We start from the raw sequence: 18,976 nt of genomic DNA, 5'->3' as shown, positions 1-18,976 counted from the left end.
AATGCATTTGTAAAACAAAAATAAGATGTTATGAAAAAGGAAAAATCCGAGAATGAAGAACTCTCGGAAATTAAACAAACTGAGGGCTCAAATATGGAATGTGAGAGAAGGGTTTGTAGATAAAATCAAGGAAATCTCTCAGAAAGTAGGAAAAAATACAAACACCAAAATATAAGAGGGAAAAAAGAATTTGAAGAATTCAGGAGGTCTAACATTTCATCAACATAAGTTTCAGAAAGTGAGAAACAGATTAAAGAGATGGTAGGCAATTATCAAAGAAATAATGTAAGACAATTTCGAAGAGCTGAAGGGTATGAGTCTCTCTCTTGAGCAGTGCTGTCCAAAAGACCTTTCTGTGATGACAGAGACGCTCTGCATCTGCACTGTTCAGTAAGGTGGCCCCTAGTCACACGTGGCTATTGAGCAACTGAAATGTAGCTAGTGGAAATGAGAAACAGATGATTTTATTTCACTTCATTTCAGATCAGATCTACTCCATCAGAAGTTCCTGTAGGTGTTACCTACAAACAGATCTTGAATTTATTTTTCACCATTTCTACTGTTCCATCATAGCCCAAGCCTCCATCATCTCTTGCCTAAATAACCGTGTCACTCTCCACCATTTAAAATATGATTTTAAAATAATTATTTTTAAAATAAAGTGCATTATTTTAACAGAAGTTTAAAAACAACTTCAATGTCACATCACGTTCATAAGATTCAATTACATTGATAAAAGCAAAAATGTATCTTAATTTCCAAAACCACACTACATTTATTTCTGGGTTTTGTTATTGTTTTTCTTGAAAGAAAGGTATACTGAAATAAATACGACTTTGTAGTAAAGTGCATTAAAATCAATTTAGGTCTAAATAAAGAAAAATACCATTTGAAGGCATCTCACAGGCAAGGGCACTTACAATCTGCAAACAGTATTTTCCCACCAACCAGTATTCTTTTCCTATATCCAAACACAAAGTAATAGAGGAGATACTAGAATGAATGCAATATTACATCTAAGAAAGAAATGTCAGATTCACTACTGTGACATTTTGAGCTACCTTGACTATCTGGCTCTTCTTAACACTTCTTGAATATGAAACAGTCAAGTTATCAATTATAGACCACACTACCACTTACAATGGAAAAATGTCAGCTTAGATAGGAAATAAAATAGTACACAGAAGTTTACCTTCAACTCATAGCTATCTGCATTTTCTCTGAAGAATCATAATTATCATAATTAACTTGAAACACAAGATAATGCCAGAGAATTTTTGTTTCAATTTTTAAAGAACACTGAGAAATGAAGTACATCCCTTATAGTTAATTTTCTAGTATTTGAGATCTCCAAATAAATCATTTGAGCAGTCAAACATTTAGCAGCCAGAGCTGGACAGCTTTTAAGAATTAAGAATTCCATCTTCCTCTCTCTCTACCACCATCCCTCCTCCTCCCGAAAAAGGAAAACTTTATGTAACTGAAGATTTAATTCTTTGGTCCCAAGAACATAATTTGTGCCCCCCCACCATTGCCATCTACTTCATGTAATTGCAATCATTTCTCGTTTTCCAGGAATAAACTTTATTCGTGGCATAAAGATGTGAAGAACAGTTCAAGATGCTCCAGAAACAGCACAAGATTGGAAGTCAGGAGTCTCAGCTCCGCTGTAATTAGTAACTGCTCAAGTTCTAAGTTCTTTAATGTCTTAGTATCTCAGTTTCCTTTAAAAAGGAGTTAGAATAAATGATCTTCAAGGCCTCAATTAATTCCAAAGTTCTAAGTTTTATTTTAAAGACTTCAATAAATCTGTTTTTGTCAACAAGAATATATTTTAACTTTTTATTAATTTGTCCAAACATAATCCATCACCAACTTTAATAATCATCAACAATTTGATGTATTTGCTATAATAATTAAAGTGTTATATATAAGCCTATTTAAAGTTATTTAAATGAAAAAAACTATGGAGAGCATACTAATTTATTACAATAAAATGCATTATGGGAAATGAGCTTAAAATTTCAGATTTTTTCCCCACAGAGGGAAATTTCTAAAAAGACTTTGAAAGAGAAGGGCCTCCAAGCAAAAATTTGAGGAAAAAATTCCTTGCCTACCAAAAAATATACATTTCTGATAGAGAACACTCTTCTATTTCTACCTATACTTCAGTTCTATGGGCCTTTAGGCTGTTTAAATGTATAAACTATACCTCTTTTCTTTCTTCTCTCTTCTAGGCCATTTTTTCTTTCCTGTTACTTTTGCCCAGTTCTCAGTTTTTTTCCATAAAGAAACTATTCTTTCTATACACATCTTCTGCCAATCAGATTGTTCCTTTATTTTCAGATGGCAACCCTATCAATGACTGGCACCCAGATTAATTTTAGAGTCCTTAGTTCTTAAATAATTTCATTAATTATTGCTTAAAGGCTCATTCTACTCCGTCAGAGATTCTTACTCCTGGGTTCAGTATCAACTCCATATATGTTTGTGTGTTTATAAACATTCTTCACATTTAAACTGTGAAACTGTTGTAACTAAACATATGATCATTATTTTCTAAGTGTACTGCTAATATCTCCTTCTAAAAATCAAAGTATAAAGCTGACATTTCAAAAGCCATTTAAGAAGGAAAAGCTAAATGACTAAATTCATGTATGAATATCTATTGTTAAAGGCGGTTGTCAGTTTAAGTAAAAATTCATAATCTGCTTACCACTGTTTTATAAGGCATCTCTCTAATGCATAAGGTTAGCAAAACATTTCACATGTATATGTATAAGTAAATAACTGGGAGAAAGTTTAGCAATTTAATGAATTAGAGCTCTATTTACAATTATACTATCAAAAGCTTAATGCTCTGGTGGAAATTCCAAGTCTCATTAACTATGGTGCCAGAAACTTTAATTAAAATAGAACACCTCATTTAAATCATTAGCTTTGATAATTCAAGCATGAATAGAGGTCTAATTTGTTGATTTGTTGATCACTGTCTCTGTCATGTGCATTAGATGGTTTGTTAGATACCACACATTAACAATATCTCGGAGAGGTTAACATTTCGGAGAAGACAGCAATACTACCGCCTGGTTATGCAACATAAATCCTGAGCTGACATCATTTACTCTGAAAGCCAGAGTAGGCAGAATATATCAATCAGCCAAGAATACAATCTTCAAGCTACATTTATACAGTAACACCCTGCCCCGTAGAAAGGAACTTAGTAGGGGTCGGGGTAGCAGGATGATTGGACAACAGTATTGAAATCATTGAGTATTGAAAGGCAAATACTTCCTGAAAATAATATTGAAAACTGACTTCATAACTAGAAAGAAAAAATGAAAATAAATAGATGCACCAAAAAGTGTCTTTGTTCAAAAGCTAACATTTAAGACAGAAATGTTTCAAAGCAGATACATCACAGAGGCATACATGTCATCTCTAAGATGGCAAAGGAAATGCTGATTTACTGAAAGCTGATCAAAATGAGTGATTTACAAGCATTCCATTTTCATTAGAAAGCCATTACATACAAACTACTATATATAAAATAAACAACAAGGTCCTACTGTACAGCACAGGGAATTATACTCAATATCTTATAACCCATAATGAAAAAGATAAAAAAGAATATATATGTATAACTGAATCACTATGCTGTACACCATAAACTAACACAACATTGTAAATCAACTGTACTTCAATAAAAAGAAAGATAGGAAGCCATTATAACAATACCACCACTGCAACACAAAAATGTGCAGCTTTTAAACATTTGGAGACTTTTACAATGATGCTTTTAGAAAGAATTTTCCATTTATTACTAGTGAGCACTTTTAATCGAACTATTCCATGGCAAAGCATGTCTTAAACAGCCAAAGTTTTGCTCTGCACCAACATTAGCGCTGCTGGTTCTATGTTAAACAGAAGATTTTAACATGATAAAACTACTTAAGAAGAGTGAGGATTTGTCTCTCAGGATAAAATGACTGGAAAGGATAATGGGGAAAAAAAGATACTGTTCATAACAAAAACAAAGAAAAATCAACCTATGAGTAAATTTAACCAGAAATGAAGGCACTACAGAATTTTACAGAGGAATATCCAGAAAGCAAACAAAAAAAGGAAAGGTGGGAAGATGAGAGAAAGGGAAGGAGGAAGGAAAAAAGACTGAAATATTCAAGACTGTACCAGTTCCTAAATAAGAGGTTTAAAATATTTGTAAAGACAAAATTTCCCCCAATTTGAGCTATTCATTTAATGTAATTGAAATTAAAACCTAAGAAAGGTTTCTGATTTTGTTTGGAGGTGGGGGGAGGGGGAGGTCACACAGATGTTCTAAAGTTCTAGTAGAAAAACCAGAGAATAACCTTCCTGTCTGCTGCCCCCTCCCCAAAACTGGAAGGAAGAAAAGTAATAAAGGAGACTTTACACTATCAAATTAGAATACTAGAAAGCCTCAAAAATTAAAATAGTGTAATTCTGGTAGAGAAACATATAGATAGATGAGGAGAAAAATAGAAAGTCCAGAAATGGATTGCAGTATATACTGAAGAGCTGCATCTTAATCAGGGACTAGATTCTAAAGTCATCATGTAAAGTGAAAAATCTCATTGAGATCCAAACTCCCCTAGAAAAATCCTGAATCATGACTAAATTACTAGAAACCGAATCCTTGGACGCACTGAAGCCAAGAATTAACTTCTATTGTTTCTCTTTGCATTTCATCTCCCCTCACCCCTCACAGCAGTAAGTTGAAAAGTAAGTATGATACAGCGCTATTATAAAGAATTTAATATTTGACAAGATAGCCTCTATTCTGTTTAGTGAAAATGTTTAATATAAAGTATGAAAACAACTGGCTATTTAGAGAAAATTAAATCATAACCCCAAGCTTACACTGACATTTGAAAACAAATTGGAGCAATTTATCAATCCGTTTCCAATCAGGAGTGGTCTGCAACCCAGCCCAAGTAGGAAGGCACCTCTGCCCTTTGTTCTTCTCCTTATCCCATCACACCAGGAAAGAACTAGAAGTGAGAGAGGGTGCAGGCACTACTGCCAGACCACAGAGCCCTGGCTTCATCCAAGTGGCTGAGGGCCAGGGCTTCTGCTGCTTTTGAGGTAGGTGAGGAAAACCCATGGAATTAAGCCTTAAGCATCTAACTGAAAATACTCTAAACTTTTCAAGTTGCAGAAAGTGTTATAGAATAGGATTAAGATCCCATTTAGGGTGCCTTAACCTGGTTGAAAGGAAGGTTTGATGGGGGTGACACCGAGCATAGCAATTAGGGAAAAAAATTGTTTCGAGTCTCCAACAAGTAATTTCCCTCCATTAATCAGTCACATGTCCCTATCTATGGATGTTATGAAAAGCTATCTATTACTGTAGGGGAGCCACCTGACAGTGTTTGCCACCCCAAGATGTCTCTCTGGCATGACGATTAATTTAGGCTGATTATTTTTAAGGCCCCAAAGACTCAGGAAGAACCTTTGACCTTCCCCCAACTGCCTAAAAGGACTAGACAGAGGACTGTTCCAGGAAGGGAGCTGCTGCCACAGGTAACTGTGGTAGGACCTAGGTGAGGCACACAGAGAAGAACCTAGCAAAATCTGCTTGTGAAAACCCCTCTCTGGGTCCCACTGCCTCTGCATGGCCAGCAAACCACTGTTTACCAAACATCTGCTTTTTCTAACTCCACGTCGATTGCCTTCCTCCACTGTGAAGTCCCAAACCACTGCCCTCACATCCTTTATGTCTTTAGCTGAAAATGGTATTTGAGGTGAGGGCTTCAGTCATTGTGGTGGGTCACTCAGTTTTCCTGGTCTCTCCCATGTATAGATGTTATTAAACTTTGTTTGATTTTCTCCTATTAATCTGTCTCATGTCAATTTAATTCTTAGACCAACCGGAAGAACCTAGAAGGGCAGAGGAAATTTCTTCCTCCCTGACATTATAGTAGCTATCCTGGTATAGTGAAATTAGAAACAATTTCTCTAACTTCCACATTTTCCATGCTGACCATGTACTCCATTTGTCAAAAGAAAGTCAAAATTATTATTAAAAAAAAGAGAAAACTAATGAAATATAATATAAAAAACCATCTGTTCAAGTTAACTGTTAAGCTAACATCTAGATATTTTCATCCCACATAAGATTAATCTATCAAGGTTTCTAACAATAAAAGAACTCACAGTCAGTAGGTAAATAAAACATTTTTCTGTATTGTTAATGTTAAAGAACTTATTTTAAAAGGCTGGATATAAAAATGAGTATAACTCAATAAAAAAAAAGTTTAAAAATATAAATAAATAAAAGGCTGGATATAAACAAGCAGCACATAAACCATTCACTCTGTGAGATGATTCATGCAAAATCATTTTGTACACCATAACACACGAAAGTTATCCTAACGCAGTGAAAACGTCAAAACCTGTAATGTGGTAAAAGTAACATTTTCCTTGTCAAGGGTTTTTTTTTTTTTTCAGTATTGAAAGTTAGTCATCATTTGTGAATCTCATGCATCAAAATAAAGGTGACCAAATGTTTTTGCAAAAGTAATTTCACTCTAAGAACCCACTAACAATTGAAGGTACTTATTCATACGCTCACAGCTAAACAGTAACAACAAATGTTAAAGAGTCTGACGGTACAAAGAACTTAAATTCCAAAACTAAGAAACATTTAGACAAATCAACGACTGAAGTACACTATTCAGTATTCAGCATTATTTAGCAAAGTACGAAACTTCATAAAAACTTTGACATGTTATTTCCCCCCACATTATGAACTCATTTGGCTGGTTAAATCAAAATATTACAAGTATTATCAGTGTAAATGGTGGAGTAAGGAATTCCATAAAAGCAACGAAAAAACTGGCAAAAACTGGCACAATCAACTTTCTTGGAATTCAGGAAACTAAAGTTTGCAGCAGCCAGGGATACACTTAATCAAGAAAACCCAGGAAATTTCAGTAAGAACAGCAAGATCGATGGTATTTTAATTTACCCTAGTCCAATGCCCCTGCTCTCCAGCTCAGTGGTAGCCTTGAAAATAAGACCCTGCATTTCCAGCACCAGTATCAGAGGGAGCAGAAGGGGCCTCATTCTCAAAGAATTGTAATTACTTGTTTTGATCTGGCTGGTACAACAGCAACATTTGCCTTATCTTGTCTGACTAAGAACTCAACCAGTGCTAGAGGGGCCATACTGAAACCATTCACAAGGCAAATGTGTTAGCTGCTGCTACCTGAAGCAATGGGTAATAGTTTGACCAAACATCAGACCAACCAAAAGCTGTGAAGGAAAGGCTGGGTTATGAGATACTTTACAGAAAAACGACTTTGAACAGCTCTGACCTATTTCTCCTGAAAATCCAGAAGATCACACACATACTGTGCACATGCTCAGGAAAGACCTGAAAAGTTCCCACCTCTGGCTGACCTGGAGGCTCTGGAGAAGCAGGAAGTTAAGGCTAAAGGAGAGATGTAAACTGCCTGGCTGAGTATGGAAGGTGTGCCAAAACACACACAGATGCCTCTGTAAAAACTGGGCAACGTTTTTGACTCTGGGCATTTAAGGAAATCTCTGGGCAGTGACTACTGATCATTAAGCTAATGGAAGAAAAAACTAAGCGGCCATACATAATAGACTTCAACAATTAGCTCAGAATTTAAAAACCAATTTAAAATTAAATTTTAAAAAATAGTTTAGAAAAGTCACTAAACAACAAATGACAAAATCAAAAAGCAAAAGGATGAGAAAAGACATTTTATGCAAACTATAAACCAAGAGGGGGCTGGTGTGGCTATACAAATATCAGAAAGAGATACTTGAGGACAAAAATGTTGTGAGAGAGAAAGGACATCATATAATGATGAAAGGTCAATCCATCAAGAAGATATAACAATTATAAACACATGCAAAACTAATAAACCAATCTCCAAATACCTGAAGCATAAACTGACAGAATTAAAAGGAGAAATAGACAATTCAACAATAATAGTTAGAGACTTCAACATCCTGCTTTCAATAATGGATATAAAACCTAGACAGAAGATCCAAAAGAAAGAGGAAACTTGAACAATATAAACCAAATAAACTTAACATATCTACAGAACACTCCACCCAACAAGAACAAAACGCACATTTTTCTCCAGTGCACCTGAAACATTCTCCGGGAGAGACCATATGTTAGACCATAACACAAGTCTCAATAAATTTAAAAAGATTAAAATTATGTAAAGTATGTTCTTCAGCCACATGGAATGAAATTATAAGTCAATAACAGAAGGAAATTTGGAAAGCTCACTCTAGAAATACTTGCTTTTCTCTAATTTTGCCAACTGTGTACACAGGGCAATTAGGCAAAAAAGAAAGAAAGGAAGAAAGAAAGAAAGAAAGAAGGAAAGAAAAGACATCTAGATTGAAAGACAGAACAAAACTATATTTGCAGATGACATTATTTTCTATGTAAAAGATCCTAAGGTATCCACAAAAAAATCTATTAGCACTAATAAAGAGTTCTGCCAAGTTTGCAGATATACAATCAATTTTATTTCTAAACACTAGTAATGAACAATCCAAAAAATAAAATTAAGGGAACAATTCCATTTACAGTAGCACAAAAAAGAATTAAATACTTTGGAATAAATTTAACAAAAGAAATGTAAGACTTATACTTGAAAAACTGTAAAATGCTGTTGAAAGAAATTTTAAAAGACCTAAATAAATGGAAACATGCCCCATGTTCAGGTACCAGAACGCTTTATGTTGTTAAGGTGGCAATACTCCCCAAATTAATCTACAAATTTAAAGCAATCCCTTTTAAAATCCCGGCTGGCTGTTTTTGCAGAAACTGACAAATTAATCCTAAATTTTATATGGTAATTCAAGGGACCCAGAATAGCTAAAACAATCTGAAAACAGAAGAACAAAGTACAAAGACTCATACTTCCAAATACATAACTTAGTATAAAGCTACAGTATACGTGACAGTGTGGTATGGCATAAGGACATATAGATCAATGAACAGAACTGAGAGTCTAGAAATAAACCCATACCTCTATGGTCAAATTGATTTTTCACAAGGTTGCCAAGACCACAAGATGGAGAAAGGAGTCTTTTCAAAATATGATGCAAAGAAAACTGAATAACCACATGTAAAACAATGAATTTGACACCTACCTCAAAAATTGTACAAAATTTAACTCAAAATGGGTCAAAGAATTAAATATAAGACCTAAAAGTATAAAACTAGGAAAGGTAGATATAAATTTTTGTGACCTTGGATTAGGTAACAGTTTTAGATAAGACACCAAAAACACAATAAACAAAGAAAAAACAGAGAAACTGGACTTTATCTAAATTAAAAACTACTGTGCATTAAAGATACTATCAAGAGGGTGAAAAGACAGTCCACAGAAGGGGAAAAAAAATTGCAAATTATATACATAATAAAAATCTTGTATCCAGAATATACTTAAAAACTCTTACAGCTTCACAACAAAAAGACAACCATTTTTCAAAATGGACAAAGGATTTGAATAGACATTTCTCCAAAAAAGACATATAAATGGCCAACAAACATATTAAAAGATGCTCAATATCATTAGTGATTAGGGAAATGCAAATCAAAACAATGAGATACTACTTCACACCCACTAGGATGGCTATAATTTAAGAAAAAGAAAAAGAAGAAACTGGAACCCTTATACATTGCTGATGGGAATATAAAATGGTACAAGACACTGTGGAGAACAGTTTGGCAGCTCCTCAAAAACACAGTTACCATATGACCCAAGAAGTTCAGGTACGTATCTAAGAAAACTGAAAATATACTTTCACACAAAAACTTGTTCATGAATGCTTATAGCAGCACTATTCATAACAGTAAAAAACCCAGAAACAACCCAAACGCCCATCAACTGATGAATAAAACTGTAGTATATCCATACAATGGAATATCATTCAGCCATAAAAAGAACGAAGTACTGATACATGCTACAAAGTGGATGAGCTTCAAAAGCATTACACTAAATGAAAGAACCAAGACACAGAAGACCATATATTGTATGAGTCCATTCATATTAAATGTCTCCACAGGGACAGAAAACAGATTGTTAGTTGCTAGAGACGAGATAGGGGGCATTGGGGAGTAACTGCTTAATGATTATGGCATTTCTCTTAGTGTGATTTAAAATGTTCTGGAATTAGATAGTGGTGAATGCTGCACAATATTGTGTATACACTAAATTTTACTTTAAAATGGCTAAAATGGTGAATTTTCGTTATACGAATTTTATCAGAAATAAATACACATGTAGATAAATACATAAAACATCACTTAACTGAAAATTACTACTGTTTAGTTGTGAAGGTCATTCTATTATAATTTGAAATAATGTCAGATATGTGTCAAATCTTTAAAAGTATGGTTCTAAATTTCTGGATCCTCACAATACATGTGTACAGATACCAATTCATCCTAGGGTTACAATTCATATTAGGAGGCTAAGATAGCAATTAAGCTGTTTTAATGACAGTTATTATACAGGATAAGTCAATCAACGAATACTGGAACAATTTGAACAAATTACCTTCAAAATCCTACAAATAAGATACAAAACTTTCCCTATGAAACTTGACCTTTTAATCAGCATCTATAGCAGAAAATTGCAAAACATGAATTATTTCTAAAGCCTTTAGAAATCACTAAGGAACTGCCAAAATGAGGCTAATATCAAAAAATATTTTTTGTAACTCAAAATAAGAAATGTTTATTCTGTTTTAAAAAGACATCCATGATGATAATGACCACAACCAGCTTTACACTGTCTTATCTTTAATCACTGCAAGTTTAACTGGAACAGCCTAGAAGTTTCTATAGTCCACGCCAAGTGATACTGTTTTTGAAGTTTTATAACTTGGTATTACTAAGATTTTTATATCAGTGAAGGTCCATAAAGAAGCTCTTTAGCAATACCAAAGTATTTTAAGATAAAGATTCAGTTTCCCTTAAAATGCTTAGTTTAGCAGAGTCAATTCTATGTTAAGCACTGCAAATTCTGAAATCTGGGAATCAGTGTCACTGTCATTGCCTCTAAGAAAGCACCAGGATGAATTACAGGAGAAAGAGCACAGCCCTTGGAGATGACCAATGGCTGAGAAGGCCAATATTTATGGAAAGCTCTAATTAACAAATTTGTAATTAACAAATATAATGGAATACTACTCAGCCATAAAAAGAATAAAATAATGCCATTTGCAGCAACATGGATGGACCTAGAGATCGTCATTTTAAGTGAAGTAAGCCAGAAAGAGAAAGAAAAATACCATATGATATCACTTATGTGTGGAATCTAAAAAATAATAAAATGAATCTACATACAAAACAGACTCACAGACATAGAAAACAAACTTACAGTTACCGAAAGGGAAAGGGAAGGGGCAGGGATAAACTAGGAGTAAGGGAGTAACAGATACAAACTACTATATATAAAATAGATAAGTAACAAGGATTTACTGTTTAACACAAGGAAGAAGATTCAATATCTTGCAATAACCTATAACGGAAAATAATGTGAAAATAACTGAATCACTTTGCTGTATACCTGAAACCGATGCAACAGGGTAAATCAATGACGTGTCACATAAATTAATTAATTTTTAAAAATTAATAAAATGAAGCTGAAAAATAAAATAAAGTCCAAGGAAAGATTATCTTTACAAGACTATTAAATTCAATAAGGTCTGTCCACTGTCGTTACCAAACCAATAAATATTGATATTTCCACAATCAACTAATCCTGAAAGGAGAAAAGGAAGAGAAAGACATTTACCTCTTCTAAGCTAGGGAGCGAAGAAGATGACACTGTTCGAGATGACAACGGGTGGAAGGGCTCTTGACCAACAGCATGTTGATGACTCTGTATTTGTACAAAAGGGTTCTGCGGAGGCCTGTGAGGCAATGGAGGTAGGCCGTAGGGAAAACCCGGCCCCATTAGGTGATTCTGTTGTAAATTAGCAAAAGTCCATGCTCCATCAGGTGCCAGGTATTTCAAGGGAGGAGGGGCAAGGTGTTCAGATGGCAACGAGAAAGGTGAGCTGAACATCTGGGGCGGCAGGCGCTGTGGAAATGCTGGGTTGTTGGCTACTTCAACGTCTCTGCTGCTGTCATTAAAGTTAGAAAAGTGGGTACTGTGGTCTGTATTGGACGGGGGAGATGGGACTGCTGGTGGGCTCCTAGTCTGAATTTGTCTATATTGCAAAAGTCTTGATTGAGGTGGTGGCATTTCAGCTAGTTCCCGTGTTTCACTTTGATCACGATTAGACAGTTCTCTGATTAAGTCTTGAAACCTACATAAGGATGATGAAATAGGAAAGGAGAAAACAAAAGAAAAGCTCCATCACATTAAGGAGAGCTTAGTCAACAATGTATAATTTTTACAAGCAAAAAGCATGATACTTAATTAGAACTAGTATTAATTCATCTCAAGAGGCAGCATTAACACTCAATAGATGCTGAATTGAAGACATTAAATATGCCCAACTATTTGATTTCTTTCTTTTTCTTGATATTAAAAACAACTGTCCTTGTCTTTACATGTGTTCCGTAACTGGTCACCATAATGGCAGACCTTCATCAGAAGGGACTGGGAAACACTTCATTGCGTTCACATGACACACCAAAAAAACAAGTTTAGAATGAGGACTGAACACTCATAAACATCAGTGCTTAAAAGAAGGTAGAATTTTGTGCTGCTAGAAAAAAATTGGTAAATGTATAATTTTTAGCTTTTAATCACTAATTTAATTTCACCCTCATTCATTCTTTGCATTACTACTGAATGTGAAAAAAAAAAACATCCACAGTGATGGTACATTCCTCTTTCAGAAGAGACTGCAAAGTAAGGAGCCGCATTAATTTACAATCCACAGCAGATCACCCAGATCGCCTAGGTTCGCACAAAAGTTACTGCTCAGTGGATACTCTCTATTTTAGAGTCAATCAACAGAACTGTACATGTGCCTAGAAGGCTGGCATCCAATTTCTTTAGGATAATAGTCCAATTTCACGCAAAAAAAGACAACACTCAAGAAAGAAAACAGTAAAGGGGTCATGTTTCAGAGACTATTTTTGTTCTGCTGAAAATACCTTGAGTCTGTTGTTTCTGCTTCATCTTCAGCACTGCTGGGGAGCTTCCAGTCTGCTCTCACTGGTGGCGGATGTAATCCAATGGGCGGCTGGGGAAGATGCTGGAGGTGAGGGTGAGGGTGGTGATGGTGTGGGTAAGGAATGCTGCCCTGACTGAGATAGGCATGATGATGCTCATTCCACTGCTGTAACCGCACTTGCTGCTGCCTTAATGTTTCCAGAGCTACACTTCCATGCATACGATCTGCAAAAACACATGAGAAAAGTTTAAGTTTTCAGCATGTGGGGGTGTCCAGTTAATTTCTGCAAGAATTTTTACAACCAGATTTTGCCCACAAAGAAATGGCTACAACTTGAGTTTTGGAGAAAGCAATGTTTTCTAAACTTGCCAGTAACTAAAGTTAGAGTAATGATGAGGATCCTTCCTTACCTACATTACAGTGTAACCTGGCATCAACCGGATGCTTTATATTATACAGCATTAGGAACCAGATTCTGATTGTTACACTAAGTGATTGGTTTTTCTGCTGGCACTATTTAAGGAAATGAATCAATCCTGACTCAAAATAATATTGTATACTACATGTCATTTAACTAAATGATCTCTGAATCCGTCACATCCAGCAGTGACAGGAGAACTTACCTAAAGCCTCCCCTATAGGCAGTCCCGGGGGGTTCTCATCAGTGAAGTTATTCAGATGTGAAGGAAGAATGGGGCCGGGCTGCGCGATGGCTCGCAGAGGACTGTGGCCCTCCTGCAGCAGGGGAGGGGGCTGCTGCTCAGGAATGACAGCCTCTGCAGGAGGGGACTGTGGTCGATGAGAAACTGCATTATTGAAAAAAGCGCTGCTGGGGCCTGCCTGATAGGCAGGAGAAAGCTGAGGAGGCGGCTGCGGAGTCAGCTGATTCAGCGGATTCTGCTGCTGAACTACTTGATTTGGCTGGGGTGGCATTTGATTTGGCTGTTCAGGCAAATTATTCTGCTGCTGATTTAACAAGGCGTGCTGCTGTGGAATTGGAAAGGGTGGTCTTGGCAGCTGAGGAAGGGGATGAAAATGACGATTAGGAATTGCATACTGTGCATGGGGGGCAGGAAGAGGAAGATTTATGTGTCTTGGGTTGAGATTATCTTTGCGATGAAATTTGGTATTGGGATAAACAACACCAGGGCGTGATTCAGGACTTCTGTTCTGTGGATTCGATTCCAAATCAATCTAGAAAAAAAGAAGAAGTCTTTTAACTGTGGAAGATCTAAGTCCTGTGGCTCGCCAACTTTTCCTACCCTGGGCCCATCTAAAGGATATGATCCGTTCTTATCAGTAATAGTAGGAGTGCTGGGTGCCAAATCAATCATTTTCTGATAATCAAATAAGGGAACATTCTTTACCTTAGGAAAGACGAAACAGAAAAAAACAGCATATTAAATCTGAGTCATAAGAAGAGATACTGCTATTTCATTAGCATATCCACTTTAATTCCTTTAAAAACATTATTTTTAATTTCACACTTTCTTCCTTGGAAAGAGAACCATTTACTTCCATCTGATATAAATCATTAAAATGTGTTCTTTCCTTCTGATTTTATTGTTTTTATACATCTTTCTTCAAACATATCTAAATTAATAAAAAAAACTTTTTTGTCTCAATTTAAACAACTTTGAAGTGAACAAAAAAAAAGTATTATATCACTTTGTATAACCAGTTTGGTTGTCAATTTTTTGTCATTATTCCATTAGCAAACACTTACTGAGGGTCTACCAAGGACATTGTGCCTGGTGCTGGAGATTAAAAAAGCAGTAAGAAGACTCAGATTGTACCCTCAAGAGCGCAGAGCAGGGATTGGCAAACTACGGCCCCCAGGTCATTTCCAGCCCACCAGATTTTTGTAAATAAAGTTTTATTGGAACACAGCCACATTCATTGTTTACATACTGTCTATAGCTGCTTTCTTACTACAATGACAGAATCGAGTAGTTGCAACAAAAACTGTATGGCCCACAAAGCCTGAAAATTTACTCTCTGACCTTCTGCAGAAAAAGTTTGCTAAGCTCTGGCTTAGAATCCAGTTGAGGATACCAATATGTAAACATAAAATCAGAGGTGCTGGAAAAGGATGCGATGTAAGATCCTGATGCCTGAGAAAATTATAGGCGACTTCACAGAGATGATAGCATTTGAGTTAAATCTTGCACAAAAAGCTGGAATTTTCCAATGAAAGAAGGACATTCTAGGTAAAGATAATAGCTTACATATTGAGAGAGGAGAAAAAGTATGGCAGATTTAAGGAGATGAGAAATTTTGTGTACAAAGAGCTACAACTTGACTTGTTTATAGGCTAATTTCTACTTCTTGACATCAGCTGAAACTGTAAAAGCCCAATTATACAAGACCTTGAATGATTCAATACCGAGTATAAACATTTTTTTAATCCTGTAAACTGTGGAAAAGGTTTGTAAGCTATGGAGTGCTGTCAAATTTCTGAAACACAAGTTTGATCTTAAGTGGTGACAGTGTGGGAAATGAAATATAAGGTGGAAAGAGGCAATTTTTCTTTTCCATCTTTGTCAAAATGCTCACTGAGCTGCTTTAGTATATCAATCTCCTTACAAGTTTCAATGTTGAGTCACTAAGGATTGCTGGGTACTTGCCTCACCAAAGGCTCTCAAGTTAGACATGGAACTGACCATTCCCAAGAAGACAGAACAAGTAGCTTGTTCCTGAATTGAAGCGGGGGTACACCTGGCAACCAAGTTATTGTAACAAATGGCTGTGATGTGCCAATCATGCCAAGTGCATCCTCATCTCTAATCACTAGCTCAAAAGGACCAACATTAAATATGACCCATATGGTCCTGAAGGTTATTGGGTGTATATAAATTGTCTGGAAAGTGAAATGAGAAGGATGACAACTCTGTCCCAGTCTTCCCAAGCAGCTGCAATGCCTGCTCCTCAAATTTCTCAGAATCTGATTAAGGTTCTTTATAAACACACATTTTCCCCATAAATCTTTATCCTTTAATTACCAGAGCTACATTCAGCTGGGATACACCTTTTCCCAAAAGACACTGTTGATAGGCAAACTCTGATCGCATGAGGGAGACCATGATTAGATGTCAAGGTTGTGGATAAGCTGATGTTTTAATTGACCTCTTTACTTCTGACTTTGACATGGACAAAATCATGACCATGGAGGTAGACCAGTGTCGCAGGAATTTAGATCAAGACTGCGCTACTCGACCACATTACAATGGGCTAAGCAGGACAGTGGACTGCAAGGTCTGAAGGATTCTGACTCTAATATTATTAGAATTAGATCATCCTCTATCACTTTTCTCTTAATACAGGAAAGTTAGGATATTTTCCCCCTAGGCCAAAGCAGGACAAAGCATCAGGGTAGGAAAGAAAATGAAACACATCTATCAGGTTGCCTACTCCCCTAACAGGGAAAGACCAGAACAGAAATTTTAAAACAAGGACAGGAGAGACACTTGGCTATTGTGGCTTCAGTTGCTCTGATAGCACCTAAGACTCTTGTGGTTGGTTTTGTCCTAAGCTGCTTCAGACTACAACCGCTGCGGCTGCAATGTCCCAACAGGCCATCTGTTCTCTCTCTGCACCCTTTCCAAACACACAGGATGTCTACTTACACTGCTGCTCCTCTCTGACTCTATCGGCAAGTTCTCCTTGCTGCCTAATCTGCACTACAAATCCTCTAGTGGGTACTGAGTCTTTCCAGTTCTACAAACTGTGAGTCAGAGCTACTGATGAGACATAAGTAACTGAATATAGAGAAGAGTTGCTTAAAGAAGCAAGGCTGAGGTTTAAGATACAGATTTGGAAGTCACTACCATGGAGTGGGTATTGAAAATAATGGAACTGGGCTAGTTTATGGTAAGAAATCTTAGAATATAGAGAGAGGTATGAAACACTGACAGAACCTCTTCCTCTGAGACTGGTGATTAAGAAGTAAGGATGTTCAAGGAGACAGAAAAGTACTGAGTCTAAGGTTTTGAGATGACAGGGTAAAATCCTAAGGCAAGGCCATCTCCTGATCATAAAGAGTAACAGAAGGTGGAAGGTAAGCAGGAATCAGATGATCTGCTGAGAAAACTGGGCAAAGGGACCTAAGTCCATGTAAAAGAAACAGGAGGAGCCCCACGGGTTCCCTGAGATTGGAAAACATGAATTTTGAGCAGCACTAATTCAACCAGTGATTTGATTTTCCCTAACTGGGTCACAAGCACAGAAGCAGAGAAAGCAGATGAACAAGTGGGCTAAGGGTTAAGGACTTCTGCAGTGGGTGTGACGAGAGAACAAGGTGCGGGATGTGCGGAGGTCACTTCTTCCTTCTTCACTGTAACAGCGCTTCCCCTTCTGACATAATCTTTAATGAGACATCTGTAGCTGTGCCTTCATTTACTACTTTATCAGGGAAAGCCTCTAAATTCAAGTCTATCATTGAATAGCACAATTTAAGAAAAGTATTCTGATAAATAAAATAATGTGGCCAAAGAAAAGGTAGAGGGAGAGAGTGCAACATGACCCACCAGATCCTCATAAAACGATAAACGTAAAAGATAGACACAAAAAGGTACATAATTTTCTTTAAAACATCAAGATTCCAAGATGATCAATCAAACTAAATCCATTAAAACAATACATGCACTACATGTAAGCAGCATACCTGTTTTGATTCCGTAGGCTTTTTCTCTGGTGTTCGAATCTTATTAATTTCAGGTCCAGGATTATTTGTATCACTTTTACCTAAGAAAACAATTAAAAACTCTTATGAATTGTCCCCAGAAGATGTTAAAAATGCCAATGACTATCCAATATTAGACAAAGTATATTTTAAATATTTTTCACCCACTATTGATGTATTACTACTGCTTGGGTTTTGTTCTTAAATTTTCAGAGTTACAGCTCCTCTGCAAGAAAGAAAATTAATAAATGAAGCAAACCTCTCTGGCAAGGTAAAAGCTTAATAAGGGAATAACCTTAAAACATCAAATAATTCCAAAGATAACTGCCCACTCTTCAAGAATTTATAGCCTCTTTTTCTTAAACTAGACATAGAAAATGCCTTGGCATTCTTGCCTTTTTATAAAGGCACAATACTTTGGCCATTTACAAATGCAATTAAGCAAAAATTTTTAAAAAGTGTCAATACAACTTGGTAAAGGAATCTAAACTGAATAAAGATGTTCTAAAAAGAATACAGTTATACTTTTTAAAGTAATAAATATCAAGCTAAATATAAGGGGATAATAAATAGCAAAGGAAGCAATATTAATTTGAAAAAAAATCACAATTACAATAGGAACATCATGCTAGTTCACACATGTGAAAGGCTTTTAATATATAAGAATTAACTACTACATATTTTAAATTCCCTGAAAGACTCTTTGATTTAGGTTCTTCCTTGAAAACATACTTTAAAGAATGCCATGGGAACTTTGTATAGTGAATTTTCATGCCAGAATAGCCTTACTGCTAAACTTCAAGAAATGAAGACTATAATGTCTGAGATGAAAAATATACTAGATGGAATCAGCAGATGATTAGACACTGTAGAAGAAAAATTTAGTTAACTTGAAGGCACAGCAATAGAAACTATACAAAATGAAACACAAAAAGAAAAAAGTTTGTTTTTTTTTTAAATGAAAAGAGCATCCATGAATAGTAGGGAATCTTTAAGAAGCCTAATATATAGGTAGTTGGAATTCCTGAAAAAGAGAAAAAGAGATAAGGCAGAAACAATTTCTGAAGAAATAAAGATCAAAATTTTCCAAATTTGATGAAAACTCTAAACCCACAGATC

General features: G+C 35.9%; 1 protein-coding gene across 6 annotated transcripts in view; it reads right to left on the bottom strand.

Moving 5' to 3' along the window:
- The window catches only part of HELZ (helicase with zinc finger), a 141,722-nt gene that overhangs the window by 18,462 nt on the left and 104,284 nt on the right, over positions 1–18,976 (bottom strand). For all 6 annotated transcript variants that reach the window (XM_074343502.1, XM_074343507.1, XM_074343503.1 and 3 more), the window contains 4 exons: positions 17,840–17,919; positions 13,800–14,370; positions 13,157–13,400; positions 11,841–12,357 (listed from right to left, as the gene is read on the bottom strand). In XM_074343502.1, coding sequence (XP_074199603.1) covers positions 11,841–12,357; positions 13,157–13,400; positions 13,800–14,370; positions 17,840–17,919 — 1,412 coding nt within the window. The remainder of the gene's footprint in view (positions 1–11,840; positions 12,358–13,156; positions 13,401–13,799; positions 14,371–17,839; positions 17,920–18,976) is intronic.

This window comes from Camelus bactrianus, chromosome 16, assembly GCF_048773025.1.
Source record: "Camelus bactrianus isolate YW-2024 breed Bactrian camel chromosome 16, ASM4877302v1, whole genome shotgun sequence".
NCBI classification, from domain to species: Eukaryota; Metazoa; Chordata; class Mammalia; order Artiodactyla; family Camelidae; genus Camelus; species Camelus bactrianus.
The sequence above is the reverse complement of the archived record's forward strand: the minus strand, read 5'-3'. Positions and strand labels throughout refer to the sequence as shown.